The sequence below is a fragment of the Cololabis saira genome, chromosome 10 (assembly GCF_033807715.1).
Source record: "Cololabis saira isolate AMF1-May2022 chromosome 10, fColSai1.1, whole genome shotgun sequence".
NCBI classification, from domain to species: domain Eukaryota; kingdom Metazoa; phylum Chordata; class Actinopteri; order Beloniformes; family Belonidae; genus Cololabis; species Cololabis saira.
In genome coordinates this window covers 44,123,293-44,148,492 of record NC_084596.1, presented here as the reverse complement: position 1 = coordinate 44,148,492, position 25,200 = coordinate 44,123,293, and the positions used below count along the sequence as shown (strand labels likewise).

Below are 25,200 nucleotides of genomic sequence, written 5' to 3'. Positions count from 1 at the left end.
ACTTTCTACCGTCTACAAATGCAGAAATGTTCATATCTTTCATTACATTTATGAAGTGATTAGTCTCCTCCTGGTCTTGGTTTCTCCGTGTTTATAAGAACTTCCTGGACTCAAAAGACCAGGATTCCTTGAGAAAAGAAGCTGCAGAGAACAAATTCCTGTTCCTTCTGATCGAGATATCCCATTAGGTTAAACATGACCAAATATTCAGTTAGAAAAGGAGTAACCCATGGGTCATTTTTGGGTTTTTAAAAACCGGAATATGTGCAAATTACGGTTATTGACTGCATGGAAACGTACTCATTGTTTCGTCACATTTAATGGCTGAATGGGTCACCTCACACTGTGTAATTAATGAACTTGGTATTGGTGTTGCAGGTGAGCGGCAGCCAGCCATCCATCTGCTCTGAGACCGGGAGGAACCTTTACGACGTGTCTGAGGTTTGTCCCTGGGAGCTGGAGGAGGCTCAGACTCCATCCGAAGGGAAGAGCCAGAAACACGTGTCCATCGCTCCCGGAGAAACCACGGCCGGCCGGAGAGGCAGCAGCAGCTCGGGACCCGCCAAAGCCGCTCGATCCCAACAGAGGCAGAAAGCCGGGCACTCTCCTTCCAACAGGCGGCGCTCCAAAGATAAGGGAGGAGAGAGGGAGGATGGGAGGAAATCCCGGCCCCCCAGGTCACCTCTACCCCTCAAGGCGGACGTGTCTGCCTGGGAGTTTGAGGAGCAGCCCATCCTCGGAGGAGACTCCGATTCCCTCTCTCCGGACAGGATCAGGAGGAAAAAAAGCGTCACGCCCACAGACGGGAAACCTAAAGGGCTCCACTCGGATCACTCCAAGTCCACAGGGAGTCTTTTACAGCCTCCGTCTCTGATGGTGGAGATCTGCCCCTGGGATCACGCCGGCCCGCCCTCGCCCAAGCAGGACAAGACCTGCAACAGTCCCACCGCACACAAGAAGAAGAGGAAAGGCTCCTCCTCGTCCAACCACAAGTCTGAGAAGGAGAAAGGGAGGGAGAAGAGCCGAGAGAGGCGGAGCTCGTCCAGCAAGCCCCCGTCGGAGAGGAGGCGGGTGAGCCAGTCCTCGGAGTGCGGTGGGCCGGTCTCCGAGCGACGGAGGAGCTCCACGCGAGACGCGGAGGTGACGGAGATCAGGAGGCTGGAGGTCTCCCCCCGTGAGCCGGAGCACTCGCACTGCAACTGGGCTCAGACTCAAAAATCACCAGAGAAGAAGAAAGAGAGCCCTTTGCATGCAAAACCTGGAACGCCGGGTGGCGCAAAAATGGTGGATGTTTGCCCCTGGGACTTTCCAGCACAAGAATGAACGGAGGGACTTATATTTTTGTAGTTACAGAGAGTTTGCACAAAGAAAAAAAATGACATTTCATAAAATGGTTTCTCCTGCCACTGTTGAAAAGTACAGTGTGAGGAAAGGACCATTTATTCCCTTTGTCTGCTCAAAAGCAGAAATCTCAGTGTCACATGGCGAAGGATGACATTCGTAGGCTGCACTTGTGGTTGCGTGTTTTGTCATGGTTTACGAAGTTTGTGTGCTTTATCACTTTCAGGACATGAAGGAGGTTTGTAGAAGATAAATGCCCGTGTTTACCAGCAGAGCAAACAGTCATTCACCGGTTAAAAACCTGTCAGTCCTCAACCTGAGCTCACTGAATATTCAACACCTTTCCTCCGTGACGCTGCTGATTCAAGCAGCTCAGACTTGTGCACGACCTGGTGAAAACGGAGAGGAGAGGTGACCGCAGGGAACACGAACGGGGACGCGAGTCCTCAAAGAGCAGGACCGAAGCAGCAGCGCAGCTGTGACACCTCACCTGGAGGCCAGATGCATCATTCATGCAGGACGGTGACCTCTGGAGACATGCAGGAACAACTAAGGACTATCACTACCAAACGAGGAGGACGTTTTGTTTTACTAAAGCTTCTCAGTGTGCAACGTGTTTTTCTAAATCGCATGTGGCCAACTGCCGAGCATCAAATAGAGGGTTTGCATTGACGTCACTTCCCCCACTGGACCAGCCCCCTTACTCACACTGAGTGGTAAAAATGTCTGCAACTAGTGGAGAAGACGGGATAACAGCAGATTATCAGCTTAAATTAAAGTCAGTTGGACTTGACAGTGACCCGTACAGTTACCCCAAGAACCAGTGGTCCATGGACATTAATATTTGGTACAGTTACCAAGAACCAGTGGTCCATGGACATTAATATTTGGTACAGTTACCAAGAACCAGTGGTCCATGGACATTAATATTTGGTACAGTTACCAAGAACCAGTGGTCCATGGACATTAATATTTGGTACAATTACCCCAAGAACCAGTGGTCCATGGACATTAATATTTGGTACAGTTTCCAAGAACCAGTGGTCCATGGACATTAATATTTGGTACAGTTACCAAGAACCAGTGGTCCATGGACATTAATATTTGGTACAGTTACCCCAAGAACCAGTGGTCCATGGACATTAATATTTGGTACAGTTACCAAGAACCAGTGGTCCATGGACATTAATATTTGGTACAGTTACCAAGAACCAGTGGTCCATGGACATTAATATTTGGTACAGTTACCCCAAGAACCAGTGGTCCATGGACATTAATATTTGGTACAGTTACCAAGAACCAGTGGTCCATGGACATTAATATTTGGCCACCAATCCAGTTTCCTGATATTTATATGTACTTAATTTCTACGCCGGGGAAATACACGAAGCAAAGCTTGAAGGCTTACAAAAGTCTTGACGCTTGGTCCGACTTCAAGGCAGGATTTGTTGTAGAAATTAAAGTGATGAGGACACCGAACTTTATGATTTGACCATTTAACGTTAGCTACCCAAAAATCCAACATTACCTGATACAAAATGGGAACCACAAATCCACGTTTCGGTGCCTGGAATCCAGTTGTTTCTGCGAATTGCAGCGATCCATTTGTCTCTATTAAGCTGATTTTTCGGCAGTTTGTAAAATGATAACTCAGATTTCTTGCTAAATCTATGAGTACAGTCGATCCCTTAACAGCTCTTTCCCATTTTAGATGATTTCCAGTTGCTCAAACTGAAAGTTTACGCTGACACTCAGTCTTTCTGCCACTCAGTCTTTCTGACACTCAGTCTTTCTGACACTCAGTCTTTCTGACACTCAGTGTACGTAACCCGCTGTGAAGTCACATCCGTGACGTCATGCATTTCCCTCTATAGCTAAATGTTTATTGGTCAACTTGTACTCTGATATGAAGAATGAAAACTTTTAACGTTGTTGCTTACAGTATTTGTCTTCTTATATAAACACACACTGCTTTTGAGATGACGTGCACTGCAGTCAAAAACGTGCACGTGCAGTTTGAATGCAGTTGCAGCGGAGCAGTCCTGCGTGGATTTACTGTTTACTGTTTACTCTGTGCTCCTAGCCCGGATGACCCGTCTCTGAGATGAAAAACAGACACTCTTTCATCACAGGCTGAAGTCTCTACCGTTGCACTGGCTGTGCAGTGAAGTACAAAGTACTTCAAGGACCATAACTGCATCTGCCCGTGGTGGGTGATGTGAATAATGCATTTTGTCCCATACTTACCCATCTCCTCCGCCTGAGTGCAGCCTCCCCCAGACCACGGAACACACTCTACTGTTAACCCTTGTGTTGTCTTTGAGTCAAGGAAGGAGGAGGTGAGAAAAGAAGGAAGGAAGGAAGGGAGAAAAGACGGAAGGAAGAAAACAGGGATGTAAGGAAGAAAGGAGAAAAGAAGGAAGGAAGGAAGTAGGAAAGGGGGTAAGGAAGGGAGAAAAGATGGAAGGAAGGAAGGGAGAAAAGATGGAAGGAAGGAAAGAAGTAAGGTAGGAAGAAAGGAGCAAAGAAGGAAAGAAGGAAGGAAGTAGGAAAGGGAGTAAGGAAGGGAGAAAAGATGGAAGGAAGGGAGAAAGGAGAAAAGAAGGAAGTAGGAAAGGGATTAAGGAAGGGAGAAAAGATGGAAGGAAGAAAACAGGGATGTAAGGAAGAAAGGAGAAAAGAAGGAAAGAAGGAAGGAAGTAGGAAAGGGGGTAAGGAAGGGAGAAAAGATGGAAGGAAGGAAGGAAGGGAGAAAAGATGGAAGGAAGGAAAGAAGTAAGGTAGGAAGAAAGGAGCAAAGAAGGAAATAAGGAAGGAAGTAGGAAAGGGATTAAGGAAGGGAGAAAAGATGGAAGGAAGGAAGGAAGGAAGGAAGGAAGGAAGGAAGGAAGGAAGGAAGGAAGGAAGGGAGAAAAGATGGAAGGAAGGAAAGAAGTAAGGTAGGAAGAAAGGAGCAAAGAAGGAAATAAGGAAGGAAGTAGGAAAGGGAGTAAGGAAGGGAGAAAAGATGGAAGGAAGGAAGGAAGGAAAGAAGGAAGTAAGGAAGAAAGGAGAAAAGAAAGAAGTAGGAAAGGGAGTAAGGAAGGGAGAAAAAGATGGAAGGAAGGGAGAAAAGAAGGAAAGAAGGAAGGAAAAGCAAAGAAGGTAATAAAGGAACGAATGACGAAAGGGAGGTAGGAAGAAAAAGGAGTAAAGGAGGGTAAAAAAGGAGGAAAAGAGGAAAGGAAGAAGGAAGGACAGAGCAGGAGGAAAGAAGGAGAGAAGAATTGGGTCATTTTGGCCCGAAGACGGTACAAGGGTTAAAAACATTTGCACGGCCAAAGTCCTTTCTTTCTTTTTTTCCCCATCTGATGTTTTCTCTAACAGAATATGAGTAATACATCACCTCAGCATCGTCTCCAAAAACAGGAGTGTCAGTCCTGTGATCAGCCACCCACCATTCACCATCACGCAACACTGCTGCACACTTTATCTTCCTCACGGCTGTGTGTGCATGACAGGGAGAATATGGGAGCCACTTCAATTCACCCTAAAGCATAAAATAGTCATTGCATCTATAATGAAATGCTTAGAGGAAGCTTTTAGCACTGGGTTTTTTTTTCAAATCTCGATGTATTTGTCATGCACTGAATGTGTAACATGAAGAGTCCTGAGAAGTGAAGACGAGTCACCACCGTAACGTTCACAGATGTTCTACATGGCTGAAAGGCTTATTAAAATATCATAATTGGCCCTCAACGTGTATTTTATGCTTGTTACGAAGCGTAATGTCGCTTCAAAATGTTACAAATTGCTGTTGCATCCACATAGGATTATTTATACTCTACATTCATATTGTGTTGCATGTATATACAGTAAAAAATGTTCTCAAATCTCAATTAAACATTTCTATAAAGTCCACTTCTTTCTGATCTTCTCTTTACTAGTGTGTCTTCCAGGCTTATTTTGCTCAATATGAGCACTAGTGTACAGGACTGTCTCAGAAAATTAGAATATTGTGATAAAGTCCTTTATTTTGTGTAATGCAATTAAAAAAACAAAAACGTCATACATTCTGGATTCATTACAAATCAACTGAAATATTGCAAGCCTTTTATTATTTTAATATTGCTGATCATGGCTTACAGTTTAAGAAAACTCAAATATCCTATCTCAAAAAATTTGAATATTCTGGGAATCTTAATCTTAAACTGTAAACCATAATCGGCTATATTAAAATAATAAAAGGCTTGCAATATTTCAGTAGATTTGTAATGAATCCAGAATGTATGACATTTTTTTTTTTAATTGCATTACAGAAAATAAAGAACTTTATCACAATATTCTAATTTTCTGAGACAGTCCTGTATAATATGCTGCTTGCCTGTTAAAATGAATACAGTGTGCAGGTCTTTGAGTGAAGAAATAACACTCCTGTACAACATCATCCTCATATGTGGATATAAATGTGCGTATTTGAAAATACAGCAACAAAAAGCGCTTGTTTAAACATCCTTGTCTCCTCAGCAGCTCTCTAAAGTCAGGCTGGCTCGACACTGCCCCCGTGCGGCAAAAGAAAGACATTACCTGGTGTCTACTCTCTTTATGGCTCTTCAGATTAGCTGGAAAGTGAAATGAAGTGTTGCGATATGTAGTAAAAGGCATTTGATCAGAGAAATCACAGCAGAGCAACACTTTCAGCGTATCTGCACTTTTCAAGATTTATTTCAAGTCTCTCACTTCTTATACTCCTCGTAGCCAGGACTCGAGTTGTAAAAAAAATCAGGGGGGATGGTGGATTGTATCATATGGGGACAGATAATTTGTGCTGATAACAAATAATATAATATATTACAAATAATAGCAGTGACCAAAACAGCTGCAGAAATACTGCAGGAATGACATAGCAGCAGTTAAATGCAGCCTTCTGTAAGCTTTAAATATCCACTGGGCTTACATCAAATACATCAAAACACAACAATAAAAAACACTTTTCTGAACTTATCAATATGACTCTGTCCTTCACAGGAAAAGTAAAATGGATCACTGCAAAAACTCACAATCTTAACAAGAATATTTGTCTTATTTCTAGTTACAATGTCTCATTTTAGTAAAAAAAATCTCATTACACTTAAAACAAGACTCATCACTGGAAAAAACAACAATTTTCACCTGTTTCAAGTAGATTTTCACTTGAAATAAGTAGAAAAATCTGCCAGTGGAACAAGATTTTTTTGCTTGTAATGAGAAGATAAATCTTGTTCCACTGGCAGATTTTTCTACTTATTTCAAGTGAAAATGTATTTGAAACAGGTGAAAATTGTCAAATAAGTTATTTTTCTGATGACTCTAAATGTTGAAATAGCAGTAAAACCACATTCATTGATGAAATGACATAAGGGATGGAAAGGAGGGATGGCAGTTTTACAGGGGGGATGATTTGGACCGTTTTTTTTTCAGGGGGGGATGATTTGGACCGTTTTTTTTTCAGGGGGGGATGCCATCCCCCCTCAACTCCAGTACTGATCGTAGCCATTTAAAAGGACTTCATTTCAGTATGTCAAGACCTGAAAAATCAATTTTTCAGGTCTTGGCATACATATTTTAAGTGGGAAACACCGTGCAACATAAGAACACTTCTTTGCAACGAGAAGAAAGAAAGTTGACACACTTTTGTCTTAATAAAAGTGGCACACATTGGTAAAGATATCCCAGACATGCAGGGCAGAAGTAGTGTTGTTTCTGTCAGTCTGTTTCAATTTTAGTTTTAGTCTAGTCTTTGGGTCCAGCTATCAGTTTAGTTTTTATTAGTTTTAGTCACATTCATTCTCCTTTTAGTCGTGTCAAGTTTCAGTTGATTAAAAGTCTGAGCATTTTAGTCTGATTTTAGTCAGAATTGTCCAGGACCATTTTAGTCTAGTTTTAGTCAAAGATTGTATTTAGACAAACCCATTTTACAATTCAAACAAGGTTATCTTATTGTTATATTATTGTTACTTTATAGACTCAAGAATACATTCATTCCAGATACAGAAGACTCTAATTTGAGTTTACAACATATTTATTTTCCCCCATTTCTCCCCATCTTTGTCTTTTTGGACGACACATTCAGTTTTATTTTCCACATCTATGTAGAAAAGTGTATCCAAAGATGGATCTTCTTCTTCACCCAGCCCCAGAGCAGATATATACGTATATATTGCAAAGTGGATTGCATGCAAAAAGAGGCTTGGACATTAAAATAACTGAACAGTGGACACAGTAGTAAATCACAGGAACGGTGATCAGGATGAGTGGACTGGACACGTGTACAAACATACATGCTATCTGGACTGTGAAGGATGAAATTAGACAAATTGCTATGTGGTAAACTATGTATCTTACTGAATTCTGTTGTTGATGTGATCATGAATCTTACATAGAACGGGGCGGGACTTTGATAAGCGTCAGCTTCTCCCGTACCCTTTTCGTCATGTGCTGAGTATGCAATGTATAATGTTCTGGAGATGAAATGTGTCTATATAAACATGCCGAAATAAACGAAAAAATAAAAAAAAAATAAATAAATATACAGTACATATATATATATATATATATATATATATATATATATATATATATATATATATATATATATATATATATGTATGTATGTATGTATGTATATATATATATATATATATATATATATATATATATATATATATATATATATATATATATATATATATATATATATATATATATGTTCATTGACAACGATATTTAGTCATAATTTTTGTTGAGGAAAGCACCTTTGTTAGTGGAGCAGATGCAGTAATAATAATATATAATAATAATAATATTAATAATAATAATAATAATTATTATTATTATTGTTATTATTATTATTATTATTATTAGCATGGGTTTTCTTGGTACACCTTGGAGGAATAGGCAAACAAAAATAATTTAGATTTTTTTTCTTTTAACAGAAATCACATAAGTCAAAGTTAGTGCAGATATAGACGAGGTCCAGGGTGCATAATTCAAGTGGCCACTATTTTGCAGTAAATACCCCAACCTCTTTTTCCCTATTTGAAAAAAAAAAAGACAAAGATATAACGTTTTTCTTAAATGCGTATTTAATATAGTAATATAAACTAATATACAAACCAAAAAAAAAGAAGAAACAAAGGACATGAGAGGAATTTAAATTAAAAGCAACAATTTAAGAACAACAACCACGCCCTTCCCCCTGTCAGCGGCGGTGACGTCATCACTGCGGTGTTCTATCAATCCATGCTACCCGTCGAGAACTGCTACTTTGTGGTTCTGCGCATGCGCACAGTCGATTTTCAAAGTTTGATTGCCACGCCCATCATTTCTTGCATCCCTTTAGTTCACGCTGAAAAATATTGTGATGTTGCATTTTGCCCTCTGTTCATTTACTGTTTTAAATGTGTTTTGAAACGAGAAATAGTTTGTTTGTGTGCCTTTACTTGTATTTCTTATTATTTCATACTTATTATCAATCCAAAAATAGTGAGTACAAAATGGATAAATTGAGGTGTAAGTATGCTGAAATTCATCCTGCAGTGGCAGTGAGTGGATTAGTATTTTACCTGAATGCATTAAGTGACGGGAGCATTATTTGATAGGATGTTACTGGACTATCAAATTATGCTACCCCTGAAATATTGATTTAAAATGGATAATATGGGATGTTGAGTATTTGATCCTTCAAAATACACTACCCATGACCTGAATTGCATTACACTTTGTGAACAGTTTAGTCTAGTTTATTTAAGGATCCCCATTAGAAGCACACAGATGGGCCTCTAGTCTCCCTGGGGTCCTAAACATAAAAATACAGTACAGTGCAGTTATACAGTAAAACAACATTTAAAAAATAATTAAAAAAAAAACAATCAGACAGGCTGTGCAGACCTAAAATGATAAAAACATACATTTGAGAGTAATACAGAAAAACAATGAAGAAAATACAGACAATTTAAAAATAATTAAGAGCATTATACGATAAAGAGAGAAAAAAACAATTATATCGCTTTATTTGATATTCATTCAGTCATTGGCCTTTATTTAACCAGGCAGGTCATTAAGAACATTATTATTTACAATAACGGGCTGGCAAGAGACAAGGACCACTTGGGGGGAAAGGAAGTGGGCTACACTGTTAACCCGAATAGGTTCACAGAACTCAAAACATTTTGTGTAACTGATTACACCAAAATATTTAAGTTATATTTTAATTTTATATACATTTTATATTTTATATTTTCCTCAACTCATAGTCTGTGGGAAATACACTCAATGTTTTTAATATTCCTCAGTTCAGTCAATAATGTTTGAAAAAAATGAAAGCGACACCACTGTTACAATTCAACCATTTTTTTATTCAACACAATGTGCCTTTTAGGGAGTAAAACAGTAAAATTGTAGCTCTACAAAGGTAGAAACCCGTTAGGGAGCTTTTCTTGATAGGGTAGCAAAAATCGATATCCAGAGGCAGTGGTGGTAGCATTTTTCGACAGAGCAGCAGAAGTCGACGCCGGGACCAGCTGGACCTGCCCTTCTATTCCTTCTATTCCTGCATCAACACTCGAGCTGCTGGACGCACCACACGCAGCTGGAACCGCTACTTCACCACAGAACATCATGGGCAACGTTCACGTAAGCTTTTAATGTTGGTGTAAAGCACTTCGAATGACCTTGTTGTGTTGAATTGTGCTGTACAAATAAACTTGCCTTGCCTAAAGCCTGATTTATGGTTCCGCGTTACACCAACGCAGAGCCTACGGCGTAGGGTACGTGGCGACGCGCAACGTACCGCGTACCCTACGCCGTAGGCCTCCCCGTCGATTTAACGCAGAACCATACTACCTACCTACCAACCTAATCAGGCTTTAGCGAACCGGCCGCCAGAGCTTTAAATTGATTTACACGCGCTGGTGATTTGGCAGGACCTAAGATCTAAGAGAGTCAGAAAATAGAAGGAATCTCGGTGGAGTAGCTCAGAGAAGGTATAAATAAGTGTCACATACTGTTAAAAGGGGCCGTTATTAAATGTATGTATTTATTTATTTATTTATTTTTTAAATTTATTTTTTTTCCTCTGGAGACAAAAAGCCGACTTTTAGTTTAAATGGCCTGCTGTCCGTGGTCCGTGGTGATGACGCAGTGAGAACAGAGAGGATGAAAGGCTGCGCTCCAGCAGGATCAATACCGCTGCATTGTGAGGGGACCGGGGTGGGAGGATGTTGGAGGATGCTGAGTCACGCTGCTGCTTCTGCTGCTGCTGCTGCTGCTGCCGCATGACTCAGCTATCCCAGGGCGGCACCCTGGTCCTGGTCCCGCTGGCCAGGGGCGCTCCAAACATGTTTCCTAGGGGGGGCCAGATGGGGCCACTTCAATTCTTGGGGTGGAACCAGAGGTGGAAAAAGTACAAAAATATTGTAAATACGTAAAAGTACAAATTTTCTGCTTGAAAATTACTTAAGTAAAAGTAAAAAGTACCCATTAAGAACATTACTTAAGTAAAAGTATAAAAGTACCTCAACTTAAATATAATAAAGTACCAAAAGTACATGGTGTAAAATGTACTTAAGTACAAAAGTAAAAAGTACAAAGTACAAAGTACAAAATTCAAAGTACAAAATTATTTTCAAAAGGATTGCAAAGAAATGAAGAATCCAAGAATTTGCTTACAACTCTAAATAATGGTGATATTATTCTGACCCCTTGAGCGTTTGTTTCCATTACCCCATTTTAATTTCTCCCTTTGCTCATCACTGCTGCTGTCCCCCATTGGCCCCGCTGACAGGTCCACCCCCAGCCTGTAGTATGCGGTGACAACATTAAGCAACCCCAGCTGATAAAGGATGACACTTTTGAACTTTTAAATGCCAAAACCACCTTAGAAGGGGTGGAATCAAAAAATGGTGCGCATGGCCACGCGTCGGCTGCCGCTCAAGGCTGATTTATGGTTCCGCGTTACACCAACGCAGGGCCCGTACCCTACGGCGAGGCTCTGCGTCGATTTAACGCGGAACCATAATTCAGGCTTCAGTCCTCATCGGTACTCGATGCGACGGCGGTTCCTCCGGCCTTCCGGCCCGCCGCTGCGGCGCAACTCTCCCGGGAGCTGCGGCTCCTTCTCGGTATATTCACGCGCCCCCCTTCCTTCCCGTCCGCCTTATGGTTCCGCGTTAAATCGACGCACACCTTACGCCGTAGGCTACGGTGTAGGGTGTGCGTCGCCGCGTAACCTATGCCGTAGCTCTGCGCCGGTGTAACGCGGAACCATAAATCAGCCCCCGCTGTGCTGTTCTTTAATTTGTAGCGAGTAACGACGTGTCCAATTTTAAATATAGCGGATTAAAAGTACGATTTTTTTCCTTGAAAATGTAACGAAGTAAAAGTAAAAGTACAGAAAAATGAAAGTATCAATAAAAGTACAAATTCTCAAAAATCTTACTTAAGTACAATAACGAAGTACTTGTACTTCGTTATTTTACACCACTGGGTAGAACCAAAACTAAAAGCCATCATTACAGGACTTTATTATACTGTTGTAGTATACAGGCTCAGAAATACTTTTTTTTTAACTTTCTAACTTGTCTGCATATATTTTAATGGTTAATACCATGTTAGTAAAAACCTAAGGTATATATATATATATATATATATATATATATATATATTTTAATAAAATAAATTGATATATGATATGTCAAAATATATATGATCTATATTATATATAAAAAATGCTATATATTTATATATATATATATATATATATATATATATATATATATATATATATACGGTGTATATATATTATATATATATATATATATATATATATATATATATATATATATATATATATATATACACCGTATATATATATATATATATAAATATATAGCATTTTTTATATATAATATAGATCATATATATTTTGACATATCATATATCAATTTATTTTATTAAAATATATATATATATATATATATATATATATATTTTTTTTTAATATGTTTTATTTTTATCTATTTATTTATTTATTTTATTATTAGGCTCAGAAATACTTAAAGAAACGCTGACTGATTTTTGGCCCAAATGATTTGGGATGAAACGCATAACTGACTATGTGACCAGCAAGTGTTTTTTTTTTATTTTTTTTTTTTATTGAGGCCAGTGGGGTGGCCAGCAAATTTGTAGGGGGGGCCGTGGCCACCCCCCCGCCCCCTCCCAACCCACAGGAGGGACGTAGCAGTCAGGACTCACTGATTTCAAAACGCAACTGGCTCCTTTTCGACAAGATGTGCGCGGTGGACTGATATGTCAATCATCTGGGGTGGGACTTGGGGGGACCAATCAGATTTCAGGGGGGTCCAGGGCTACCCTGGCCCCCCCTCTAGCACCGCCTCTGCCCGCTGGTCCCGCTGATCCAGCTGATCCCGCGGAGACGCGTTTCCTGCCCCAACCAGCCTGGCCCTGCTGCCTCAGTACACACTGATCATCCTTGAGTGTGTCAGTTATCAGTGTATCCAACTAATCATTTCTCCGTGTGTTTTCTTCCTCAGCCCACGATAGTCCCCTGTGAGGACTTTGACGTCACGGCTGACATAAAAGCTCTTCGAAAAGCATGTAAAGGTTTAGGTAAGTATGGCTTCATTTAGTCTCTTATCTTTGCTGCTCACTGGAAAATCAACCCCACCCCCTCATCAGAAATCAGTGAAATTAACTCATTTAGTGACATATACATCAAATAAAACACTTATTCTAGTTTGGTATGTGGCAAATGTGCACCGAAAAAAAAAAAGAGTCCAGGAGAGGTTGGCTTGTAACTAAATAGTTTTTTTCAGAAACATCTTCTACAGCAAACAACCAAACCGTCTGTATTCACAACTACATTATGTAAGAGATCAGCACAGTTCCAATACCAGGCGGCTACGAGAGCTTTAGTGAAACCAAAACCCAGAACAGATTCAGTCCGGAGGTCTAGAATATATCGGGCTCTTTCCGTCTGAAACAAGTTGCCGATTATGATTATTGAAGCACCGACTAAGGCAAGTCTTAAAAAACGGTTTAAAAAACACATTCATTTGAATCCAATGTTATCTAAATCTGAGGGAATTATAGTAATTCATGTATTATGATGTTATGATTTAGTTTTAGTGTACTTTAGTTTTGTTTTAATTTGAAGCCTATACCATTTGTTCTGGGTCCCATGCTGTTCTCCCTATATATGCTGCCTCTTGGGCAGATTATTAGCGGCTTTAGTGGCATCTCCTATCATTTTTATGCTGATGACATCCAGTTATATTGTTCTTTTAAACCAAACGATTTTAACCAATTGTCCATTTTAAACAACTGTTTGGATGCAATTAAGATTTGGATGGTTGATAACTGTCTTCAATTAAATTCAGACAAGACAGAAGCCCTTATAGTCGCTCCTGAAAATCATATCCCAAACATAAAGCAATATATGGGGTCTTTAAGTGCCTGTGCTCAGCATAAGTTAAGAAACTTAGGTGTCATCTTGGACCAATCTCTGTCACTCGACAATCATGTCAGTCATCTTGTGAGTTCATGCTTTTTCCAATTAAGGAATATAGCTAAATTAAGATCCTATGTTACCAAGGTTGAGATGGAGATGGTTGTTCATGCTTTTATTTCTTCTCGCTTAGATTATTGTAATTCTCTTTTTACCTGTTTAAATCAGACCTCCTTAAATCGTCTCCAAACTGTCCAAAATGCAGCAGCCCGGCTTTTAACTAGTAGTAATAAGAGAACACACATCACTCCAATTTTATCCTCTCTTCACTGGCTTCCCATTAAATTTCGCATCCATTTTAAAATACTGGTGCTAACTTTCAGAGCTTTGCATGGCCAAACACCACAATACATCGCTGACCTCCTCCTACCTTATGCGCCAAATCGGGCTCTTAGATCAGCACACCAATCGTTACTGTCTGTCCCTCAAACTCGTTACAAATCCAGGTGACCGTGCTTTTCAAGCTGTTGCACCAAAATGATGGAATGCTCTCCCCTCACAACTGCGTTCTCTAGACTCATGTGAAGGCTTTATGAAGCAGCTGAAAACGTTTTTATTCAGACAGGCTTTTGGTTAACCGTTCATTTATTGTGTCTCTGCGTTGCTGCTATGTTTTTAATTGTGCGTTGCGACTATGTTTTTAACATGCCAGACCAGTGCTGTTTTCTGTACCTTGTTAATTTTATCTAGGTTTTTATATATATGTATACTATTGGTATCTTTTCTTTTTAATCTCTTTTAATTTGTGTGCCTTTTTTTAAATGTAAAGCACTTTGTGATTTTATATCTGTGAAAGGTGCTATATAAATAAACTTTACTTACTTACTTACTTACTTTTTACGTTTTGTTTTTATGTCTAGCATTGTTTTTGTATGTTTGCTTTACTTGTTTTTATTGTTTTTATGTTTTGTCAGACATGTTATCTATCGTGTGTTATGTGATGTTTTGTTGTGTGTGGACCCCAGGAAGAGTAGCTACCACTCTGGTGGCAGCTAATGGGGATCCAATCAAATAAACAAACAATAAATAAACAAATGCTCCACTTAAAGAGTCCTTCAAATATTCCTCTCTAAAGTCCCGAGAGCTCTGTCAGGCTTCAGGAGATGCGTCTAGATTTCCACCACCTCAATCCAGAGACACGCCGTCTAAAGGTAGAATATCTGTGTTTGAAAGCCTCCTAAATCCGCCCTCATGTCCTCCTCATGCTCCCCAGGAACGGATGAAGAGGCCATCACCCAGATCCTGGCCAACCGCTGTGCGGCTCAGCGCGTGGAAATCAAACAGGCTTATTTCGAAAAGTATGACGACGTGAGTACCGGCCCCCCGGCCCGCACCGCAGTGGCGTCAATTCAGTCAAAGCTAAGGTATGGCAAGGTTACGAGTCACAGAAGTCTGCTATGTAGCTTATCTGTGCGGTCAAGAAGCCTGAATTATGGTTCCGCGTTACACCAACGCAGAACCTACGCCGTAGGCTCTGTGTTGGTGTAACGCGGAACCATAAAGCAGCTTCTAGAGAGCAGAAAAAGCGTATCTGACAAACGCAATTAAACTCATTTCTGTTCACTTCATTCACTATGTCAGTGCAACAATATCACAGGGACATCCCAGTTTAACTTAAAACAGTTAAAGTCCAAATGCAAAAAGGAGAGGGAGGGAGCAGAAGACAGAAAGAGAGAGAGTAAAAAAAGTCAAATATTTCCCTTAAACAGATTTATAAGAGGGTAGGGTAATTTGATATTTTACCTTGAGCAGTGTGCATTTGTAGGTGTACTTTGAAATAAATTAAACTGTGAACTGTAGGCCTATTTCAGTCTATATTTGTGTAAAAGTAAAATAAAAAAATACCCCACTTTAATATAAATAAAAAATGTAGCTGCAACTTAGCAGCTTTAAAAATAGATATAGAAATTAAAAATTGTTCTTTTAAAATTAGATGGTATCAACTCAAACTCCAAGATAACTGACCAACAAAATAAACTAATAATGACTAAAAATGAATTCAGAAATATCATTTATTTATGTTCAGGGGTTTTTTTCAAGGCCAAAGGGAGCTACGACGAGGATGAAGAGGCGCAGGTTGCAGACCCCTGACCTAGTGAAATCCATCATGTTGTTCTGATATAAATTTGTAGTTATTTTATATGTATTAAATAATAGAATAATCAATACAAATAGACACAGAGTAATTGCATAAATGTATTAAAAAAAAACATTTACATTTTCCCCTGAAGCCAAGGTGTAGCGGCTGCCGTACCTTGCCATACCCAATTGACGCCCCTGCCGCCCCGAGTCTCGCCCTCTGATCCCAGCAGGGCCGTCATGTCTCTGTGTGTCCCAGGAGCTGGAGGAGGTCCTGAGGAAGGAGCTGTCGGGGAGCTTTGAGAAGGCCGTGGTGGCCATGCTGGACGCCCCCCAGGTCTTCTCCGCCAAGGAGCTCCGGAAGGCCATGAAGGGGGCGGGCACGGACGAGGCCGTGCTGGTGGAGATCCTCTGCACCGCCACCAATCAGGTGCTGCTCCGCCACGCCGTCGCTCTGGACTCGCTCTGCTCTTTCACTGAAACTAGTGTTTGAGAAGATTCCATGCGGCTCCAGACCAAACAGATCTTAACTAGGGCTGGGGATCCATTCAAATGTCAAGAATCGATTCCATTCTTAAGATTCAGAATCGATTATCACGCTTTGATTTGATTCCGATATTGATTTGGGTTAGTGTTATTAAAACAGTTTTTTGAGCTGTTGCATGAATGATATGACTATGTAGTTCTGCAACATATTAATACTAGTATTATATTGAGATTCAACAGCAAGTATTGCAGTTAATGATGCTGTAAGGACCAATCAGCTCCCAGAATGCTGATAGAACTGCTTTCAGAAACATCGTGGGTCAGAATTACCAAACAGATCCAGGGAGGAAACAGAGACGGAGGAAATCGCTTTTATTTTTTCCCATTTTTGAGAAATTGTTTTTTAGCATTTTTTGTAAATGTAACCCCAAGACAGTATACAGGACTGTCTCAGAAAATTAGAATATTGTGATAAAGTTCTTTATTTTCTGTAATGCAATTAAAAAAACAAAAATGTCATACATTCTGGATTCATTACAAATCAACTGAAATATTGCAAGCCTTTTATTATTTTAATATTGCTGATTATGGTTTACAGTTTAAGATTAAGATTCCCAGAATATTCTAATTTTTTGAGATAGGATATTTGAGTTTTCTTAAGCTGTAAGCCATGATCAGCAATATTAAAATAATAAAAGACTTGCAATATTTCAGTTGATTTGTAATGAATCCAGAATGTAGGACATTTTTGTTTTTGTAATTGCATTACAGAAAATCACAATATTCTAATTTTCTGAGACAGTCCTGTATAAAGTAGTGAAATATAGACAATTGATGCAATTATAACAAAAAACTTTAATGTTTTCATACCTTTTTTACATATTTAAAGGCAAAAACATGGCACTAGTTATGCTCGTGTCTAACAAAACATTCATTTTTTGGGTATAAACAAAAAAATACCAAAAGTTGTAATGATGAAAAAAAAATCGATCTTTAGACATACAAATCAATTTTTAGGAATTAATATGAGAATCGATTTAGAATTGGATTTTTTTTTCAACACGAGCCTAATCTTAACAGACCTTTGCAGATGAAGCTTTACTGAGCCTGGTGTTCTTTCTCCTGCAGGACATCCTGAGCTACAAGGACGCGTATATCCGGGGTAGGTGCTGTCTCGGCTCAGACAGACACGCATGTCTGGAAAATGTGGTTTGTCTGAAAGCTGGAATGATTTAGTCACCGTGGTTTCAGTGACTCATTTCTTCTTCCTCTCTGAACCGGTGGTTTGTGTCCCTCAGTGCACGACCGCGACCTGGAGGCGGACATCGAGGGCGACACCAGCGGGGACGTGAGGAACCTGCTGGTCTCGCTGCTGCAGGTATCCCCGGCCCGGGATTCAGCACAAACGTTCCTCACCACAGCTCCGACCTTTGTCCTCGCCCACCAGGGCATTCAGCACATTGTTCGGCATGCTGCCGCCTTCTTGGTGGCTGTTTCTCTGTTTCTCTGTTTCTCTGTTTCTCTGCCTCCACCCTTTTCTGCTTCCCCTCTTTTTCCTTCAGAAACAGAAACATGTTTGTGTACAGCAACATCTCTCTCAGTTGTTCACTATGCTCATTAATGTGCAGCAGATGGTTGCTGCCTCACCACACTGCAAAAACTCACAATATTAACAATATTTGTCTTATTTCTAGTTAAAATGTCTCATTTTTAGTAAAAAAAAATCTCATTACACTTAAAACAAGAGTCATTACCAGAAAAATAACTTGTTAATTGACAATTTTCACCTGTTTCAAGTAAAATTTTCACTTGAAATAAGTTGAAAAATCTGCCAGAGGGACAAGATTTATCTTCTTATTACAAGCAAAAAAATCTTGTTCCACTGGCAGATTTTTCTACTTTTTTCCAGTGAAAATTTACTTGAAACAGGTGAAAATTGTTGTTTTTTCCAATGATGAGTCTTGTTTTAAGTGTAATAAGATTTTTTTTAACAAAAAATTAGACATTTTAACTAGAAATAAGACAAATATTCCTGGTAAGATTTTGAGTTTTTGCAGTGCAGTTCTCCATGTTTTATACATACTTCTCTTTGACTCGGCTCAATTAATGTTGTCTCTCACCTCACGTTCCTGACGTTCTGCACATTCCACCCCCCACCCTTCTCTCCGTGGTCTCTCAGGCCGGCAGGGATGAGGGATACGAGGTGGACGAGGGCTTAGCGGAGCAAGATGCTCAGTCCTTGTTTGAGGTGAGTGGTAGAGCCCGGCACGGGACGGTTTTCTTTATCCCCCCCTTTTTCCTGCCCACTCCCGCTGAATTTCTGACCATTACCACCCGCAGTGTTTATATCCACTCCCGCCACCATCCGCAAAACTCTGAGAATTCATGCCAAACAATAATAGAGATGCATTGATTTAGTGTCTTCCCCCCTTCCGCGCGCCGTTTTGTCGGACGTCCTGCTTCTATTTTCTTCGTTGAAAGCCGGTTGAAAGCGCTGTAGGAAACAGTCATGATGAGGAACGGCTGATCCAGTTAGTTGAAATGAGAAGTTATCTCTATGATTCCTCCTCATTTCACTACAAAAACCTCAATAAAGTGGCAGCTGCTGGAGGGAGATGGACAGAGAGGGTCAGATGTCACGCAGTGCTACGATAGTTGGACGCTCGCATGCAGTTAGACAGTTTTATAGTTGGGCGTGGTTTGCATTTTGGTTACGTAACGACGGGAGCAGAATCTTATTGGCTCGTAGATCCACATCACACTGGACGGCTCATCCGGGCGGCTGTACAGACACTGCAGAATTTGGTTTCTTTCCTCCTTCTCTGAGTTGGCAGGCTGAGGGGAGACCACTTTATATATGTTAAAGAGAGAAAAAACCTGGTTTTCATAATAGGTCCCCTATAAGATTCAGTATCGAGTATCACGCTTTGATCCAATTCGATTCCGATATCAATTCGGGTTGGTGTTATTAAAACAGTTTTTTTTAAATGTTGCATGAATGATATGACTGTAGTTCTGCAACATATTAATACTAGTATTATATTGAGATTCAACAGCAAGTATTTCAGCTAATGATGCTGTAAGGACCAATCAGCTCCCAGAATGCTGATAGAACTGCTTTCAGAAACATCGTGGGGCAGAATTACCAAACAGATCCAGGGAGGAAACAGAGACGGATGAAATCGCTTTTATTTTTTCCCATTTTTGAGAAATTGGTTTTTAGCATTTTATGCAAATGTAACCCCAAGACGGTATATGAAGTAATGAAATATAGACAATTTATGCAATTATAACTGAAAACTTTTTTCATACCTTTAAACATATTTAAATGGAAAAACATAGCACCAGTTATTCTTGTGTCCAACAAAACTTTCCTTTTTTGGGCATAAACAAAAAAATACCAAAAGTTGTAATGTAATGATGAAAAAAGAATAGTTCTTTAGACATGCAAATCAATTTTTAGGAATGAATATGAGAATGGATTTAGAGTGGGATGCTGGGAGGTGACGGCTGGTTTTGTGTGCCCCCCAGGCAGGAGAGGGACGCTTCGGCACGGACGAGTCCACCTTCACCTACATCCTGACCCACAGGAACTACCTGCAGCTGCAGGCCACCTTCAAGGCCTACGAGTCGGTACGTACCGCTGGGGCCCATGCAGCGGCGGGGGTTTATGTGTCCCGGTGCTGACGGCTTTTCTGCAGCTTTCAGGAACAGACATCTTGGACACCGTCGACTCCGAGGCCACGGGGACTCTCAAGGAGTGCTACATCACTCTGGGTTAGTGGGAATCTGAACACTCGCACTGCAAAAACCCACAATCTTAACAAGAATATTTGTCTTATTTCTAGTTAAAATGTCACTTGTAAAAACAACAATTTTCACCTGTTTCAAGTAGATTTTCACTTAAAATAAGTAGAAAAATCTGCCAGTGGAACAAGATTTTTTTTTTTTCTTGTAATGAGAAGATAAATCTGGTCCCACTGGCAGATTTTTCTACTTATTTTAAGTGAAAATCTACTTGAAACAGGTGAAAATTGTTGTTTTTTGAGTTTTTGAGTCTTTTTGAATCTTACCAGGAATATTTGTCTTATTTCTAGTTAAAATGTCTCATTTTTAGTAAAAAAAAAATTTCATTACACTTAAAACAAGAGTCATTACCAGAAAAATAACTTATTTGACAATTTTCACCTGTTTCAAGTAAATTTTCACCTGAAATAAGTAGAAAAATCTGCCAGTGGAACAAGATTTTTTTGCTTGTAATGAGAAAATAAATCTATTCCTGGTAAGATTTTGAGTTTTTGCAGTGCGTAAATGACATTTGACCTGTTATCGTTTTGTTTTTGTGATCAACTGTTTTTTATTATTTTGTTGATGCATACAATTAAATAGAACAATTATGGACGCAATTGTATAGCCCCTTTAAATCACCCGTCCCCCCACCCGCCCTGTAGCGATCCAACTAGACAACAATAACAACAACAGGACAAAACAAGAAAGGCAAGAAAAAGCAAAAAAAAAAATATTGATAAATGTTCAGTCAATATTCAGTTCTTTCAGTTTTTAAACGACATGTGTCCATATTTTTAATGTCCTGGGTCCCGCACCATGAATTCTTGCCACTGAAAGTTCCATATGTAGAATGTCCATAAACAGATTAAACCAGTGACATGTTGGTAGATTGTGTGCTGGTTTCCATCGGAGAGCAAGCATCTTTTTAGTGGCTGTTAATCCTGCCAGGGACAATACGGAAGAGTATTAGGGCCAGGCAGGACAAAAATAAAAATAATATTTTAGAGGAGGAAGATTTTTTTTTTATTATGCACTTCAAGAAAAAAGTTGAAATGTCGAGAAAAAAGTTGAAATGTCAAGATTAATGTTGAAATACAATTTTGAGAAAAAAGTCGAAATGTCGAGAAAAAAGTCAAAATTTTGTGAATAAAGTTGAAATGTTGAAAAAAAAGGGGAAATTTCGACTTTATTCTTGAAATTGTATTCCAAGATTAATCTCGACATTTCGACTTTTTTCTCGACGTTTCGAATTTTTTCTCCAAAGTGCACAATAAAAAAAAAATCTTCCCCTCTCAAATATTTTTTCTCCTGCCTGGCCCTAATACTCTTCCGTAGGTACATAACTTTTGTTTTTTAATGTAAATGTACCTGAGAGTCATTAATCAGGACCCTGGGAGAACATGGGATTGCCTTTCCAGGTGACCTGTTAACGTTGTTTTTCTGAGCGTGCGCTGAAAGTGTTTCCTCTCGTCTCCTCCTCAGTGCGGTGCGCTAAGAACCCGCAGTTGTACTTTGCACGGCGCCTTAACGCTTCAATGAAGGGTGTGGGCACGGACGAGGACACGCTCATCCGCATCATCGTCGGCCGCTCTGAGGTGTGTGTGTGTGTGTGTGTGTGTGTGTGTGTGTGTGTGTGTGTGTGTGTGTGTGTGTGTGTGTGTGTGTGTGTGTGTGTGTGTGTGTGTGTGTGTGTGTGTGTGTGTGTGTGTGTGTGTGTGTGTGTGTGTGTGTGTGTGTTATAAATGCATATATTCATACAATACAGAATACATTTGTCAATTGCAATTACAATTAGCCCATTTCCTGAATAAGAACAGCAAAGTCACAAGAAAAGGGGCCGTGAAAATAAGCAGCAATTAACTGTCATCTAATCTTTGTTCATGAGAATCACTGGCCAGATTGTCCATAAAATGTTAAAAGGGTGACCACATGTCATTAAATTCTTCAACTTTTTATTAGTTTTTATTAGTTTTTCTAATACTAGGTGTGAAGACATCTCTTTCTCTTGAGTGGAATCAGGACTCTGAACATCCTTCCACTTCAAGAGTGTTAGTTACTCTTTTGACTTGGAACAAACAAAAATCTATGACCTTTCTTTTCTTTGATTTAGCTTTACGGGAGTAATGTAGATTCTAAAGGAGTCGTCATATCTATTCCTGAGTGAATATAAATGAACCCTTTTGTCTCGAAACACCTCAGACTCAGTTTTATATTTTCAATCATTTTGATGGGAAGAAAAATCATACTATTAAAAAAAACTTTCAAGCAGAATTATCGAGCCGTTCATATAGTGGTTTTTCCTGTTATGACCAAATTCATTTCATGACAGAAGTCAGTGCACTTGTGTTTTCTGTATAATTGATGCGTCTAGTGTTTGTGTGCTCTTGATACAATACACATCACGATACTTGAGTTGCGATACGATATTGCGATATCCAAATTTTGCGATATATTGCTGTGTTGTTATACATAGTTTTTATGTTATACATAGTTTTCTGAAAACTGTAAAAGGCATTATGCATCTTTAAATCCGACTCGCACGTACGGTACATCAGATTATAGTAATTAATGGGAGTCAAAACAATGAAATTCAAATGATCCATGCTGTTTTATTGTAACTATAAAAGCTAAAGTTAGAACATATTTGCAAATTTTAAAAAAATCTTATCAATTCCCATCCCTAATCCTGTGTTGAAAAACCAGATCAGGAAAAATTGAACCGCTATGCAAAACAACACATTCTTTATCCACTTTCAGTTATTTCTGTGCAGACTGTTTGACCTCAATGTTGAAATACAAGCACAGGAGCTCCAACACTGGGACAATCAACAAGAAAAAAGTTGAATATTCACGAAATTTCGACTTTTTTATCAAAATTATATTTTAACATTATTCTCGACATTTCGACTTTTTTCTCGACATTGACTCTTCCATATGTAACTGATTCAAATGTAAAGTAGTTTTTTGTATTTATTTCAACAAACCCAACAAAAGTGAGGTGATGTGTAAAGTGTATTGATCCTGCAGGTGGACCTGGAGACGGTGAAGGACATGTACCTGGAGAAGTACGACGTCACCCTGAAGGAGGCTCTGGACTCCGAGTGCGGCGGAGACTTTAAACGCCTCCTCATCCAGATCCTGCACTGAAACGCTCGCAGCTTCATCTACAAGCCTTAACAAACCCCTGGCCTCATCCTCGTCACCCGTTCACCCGTTCACTCCACCGTTCCTCGTGTTCCACACTCAGTCGTCTTTACAGCAAGGACCAAAAACCGCTAGCATTACATTCAGTTCAATCATGACATGTCAGTTTTTCTCTTCTTTGGTTCAATGTAAAACAAAAAACACACTTTTGACAAGAATCTCATCTCATAACTACGGAAGAGTATTAGGGCCATGCAGGAGAAAAGATATTTGAGAGGGGAAGATTTTTTTTATTGTGCACTTCGAGAAAAATGTCGAAATGTCGAGATTAATGTTGAAATTTCAGGAATAAAGTCGAAATCTTGCCTTTTTTCCTCAACATTTCAACTTTATTTACGAAATTTTAACTTTTTTCTCAAAATTGTACTTTAACATTATTCTCGACATTTCGAGTTTTTTCTCGACTTTTTTCTCAAAGTGCATAATGAAAAAAAATCTTCCTCCTCTAAACTATTATTTGTATTTTTCTCCTGCCTGGCCCTAATACTCTTCCGTACATAAACATCTTCACGTTTGTAATCCACTAAACGGCGTTGGTGCAGAGGATCTGCTAACAACTTTGAGTCTAGTGTACCGTCAAGGAACTTGTGCATCAAAGCTTCATGTTCAAATATTTATCCACAAAGATATTAGTCAAACCCTTTTAGACATTGTGTGTTTCATGCAAAGCTGCGAAGCATCAATATAATGACAGATGTGCTGCTAATTAATTTAACTAAAGGAGGTTTTATGAGATTATGGTGATGCTGCAACACTTAGTGCCGAGATATCACTCATTTGTTTATATTTAAATGCATTAAACCATTAATTATGCATCAAGATATTACAGTATAAGCTTTTTTATCAAAGGCTAACATTTTCATAACTCAAAGGGGTTTTTCTAATCGCATCCCTAAACAAAACTAAAGGGGAGTTTTATTTATTTCCAGTCTCATCTCACGAGCTGCCTTGTTCTCCCGTGTGTACACACCGTCGGGGGATTTTCTGACTTCCTGTGTCAGTATTTACTGCAGAATCAGATGTGGCAAATAACTCATTCTGACAAAGTTTAAGGGGTAATAATGAGTAAAGTGCAATCACTGAAATCCTCCGTAATCAGGTCTGTCCCTGAGGTTCGGACTCATTACATATAGAATGTAATGTTGCGTTGTCACCTTGTAAACCAGAGGTCAGTTGTGAGATATTGTAGGGAGATTTTATGTGTCTTGTCTGCAAAAAGAAAACGTTCTATAACTATTAATAAATTTTAACCACACCACGAGTCCCTTCCTTTCCTCTAGAGGCCGCTGTTGCCTTACTTTTCCCTACACACTGGTCTGCAGGAGAGTTTTTACTGACATTTATAACCTACATCATTGCTGTGTTCAGGGCCGGCTCAAGCCTCCATATTACTGCCAATAATACTGATTATTGATCATTCTATTACTGCCAATAATACTGATTATTGATCATTCTATTACTGCCAATAATACTGATTATTGATCATTCTATTACTGCCAATAATACTGATTATTGATCATTCTATTACTGCCAATAATACTGATTATTGGTCATTCTATTACTGCCAATAATACTGATTATTGATCTTTCACACACCCACTATAAACTTATTTCATGTTCTTCCCTGTCGTTACAAATACACTTGTAAAACTAGATGTAAGAACTTTTTGTTGTACTTAGATTGTAATCCACAGTGATTAAGACCATGGAAGCTACAACAGATTAACAAATTTATAGAAAAATCTTTCAATGAATAT

The 25,200-nt window shown here is 39.3% G+C and overlaps 2 protein-coding genes across 2 annotated transcripts in view; both read left to right on the top strand.

Moving 5' to 3' along the window:
- Positions 1–2,019, top strand: part of LOC133453114 (metabotropic glycine receptor-like) — a 127,000-nt gene extending 124,981 nt beyond the window's left edge. The window contains exon 14 of the mRNA XM_061732989.1: positions 379–2,019. Within this exon, the coding sequence (XP_061588973.1) occupies positions 379–1,323 (945 nt within the window). The 3' untranslated portion in view covers positions 1,324–2,019. The remainder of the gene's footprint in view (positions 1–378) is intronic.
- Positions 2,020–9,870: 7,851 nt separating this feature from the next.
- Positions 9,871–23,723, top strand: anxa13l (annexin A13, like). The gene is made up of 11 exons (XM_061731324.1): positions 9,871–9,993; positions 12,912–12,987; positions 15,099–15,193; positions 16,224–16,394; positions 17,579–17,612; positions 17,749–17,828; positions 18,630–18,698; positions 19,982–20,083; positions 20,152–20,227; positions 21,722–21,834; positions 23,267–23,723. Exons 1-11 carry the CDS (start codon positions 9,979–9,981, stop codon positions 23,384–23,386), a joined length of 951 nt encoding a protein of 316 aa, XP_061587308.1. The 5' UTR covers positions 9,871–9,978; the 3' UTR covers positions 23,387–23,723.
- Positions 23,724–25,200: the final 1,477 nt, after the last annotated feature.